General features: G+C 59.5%; 1 protein-coding gene across 1 annotated transcript in view; it reads right to left on the bottom strand.

The window, feature by feature from the left end:
• Window positions 1-163: 163 nt before the first annotated feature.
• Window positions 164-531, bottom strand: part of ETH_00039265 (uncharacterized protein) — a gene marked incomplete at both ends in the record, with an annotated part of 4,408 nt that continues 4,040 nt past the window's right edge. Inside the window, 2 exons of the mRNA XM_013374175.1 lie at window positions 164-311; window positions 515-531. Coding sequence (XP_013229629.1) covers window positions 164-311; window positions 515-531 — 165 coding nt within the window. The remainder of the gene's footprint in view (window positions 312-514) is intronic.

The raw sequence follows: 531 nt of genomic DNA, 5'->3' as shown, positions 1-531 counted from the left end.
AAGCAGTGCTGCAGCAGCAGCTGCTGCTGCAGCTGCTGCTGCTGTCGCGGCACGGCAGCAGCAGAGGACAGCGACGGACTCGTCGCTGCCATGGAGGCACGGCCTGCTGCTTTTGCTGCTGCTGCACCAGTTAACTACAGCAACAGCAGCAGCAGCACTACAGTTAACTACTGCAGTGCTGCTGCTGCTTCTGGTTCTTTTGCTGCATCAACGCGAGTACACAGCGGGCTGCAGCAAGGCCGCCGTCCTCAGCAATATATGTTGCTGCAGCTTCTGTCGTCGCTGCTGCTGCTGCTGCTGCCGTTGCTGCCCTGATTTCATTTGACAGCAGAAGAGCCGCACGCAGCAACACCGGAGAGCCTGGACTCAGGCACGGGCGCAGAGTGTGTTGCTGCTGCAGCTGCTGCTGCTCCTGCTGCTGCAGCTGCTGTTCCTGCTGCAACTGCTGCTCCTGCTGCTGCTTATCGGCACTTGTTGCGTGGCTGTCTATGCTGACGGAGAAAAAGTCCCTCACCCCATCTGCTGCTTCAG

The sequence above is a fragment of the Eimeria tenella genome, genomic scaffold (genome assembly GCF_000499545.2).
Source record: "Eimeria tenella Houghton genomic scaffold, Eth_scaff1995, whole genome shotgun sequence".
In the NCBI taxonomy this organism is placed as follows: Eukaryota; Apicomplexa; class Conoidasida; order Eucoccidiorida; family Eimeriidae; genus Eimeria; species Eimeria tenella.
Note: the sequence above shows the minus strand (reverse complement) of the source record. Positions and strands in the feature narration are given on the sequence as shown.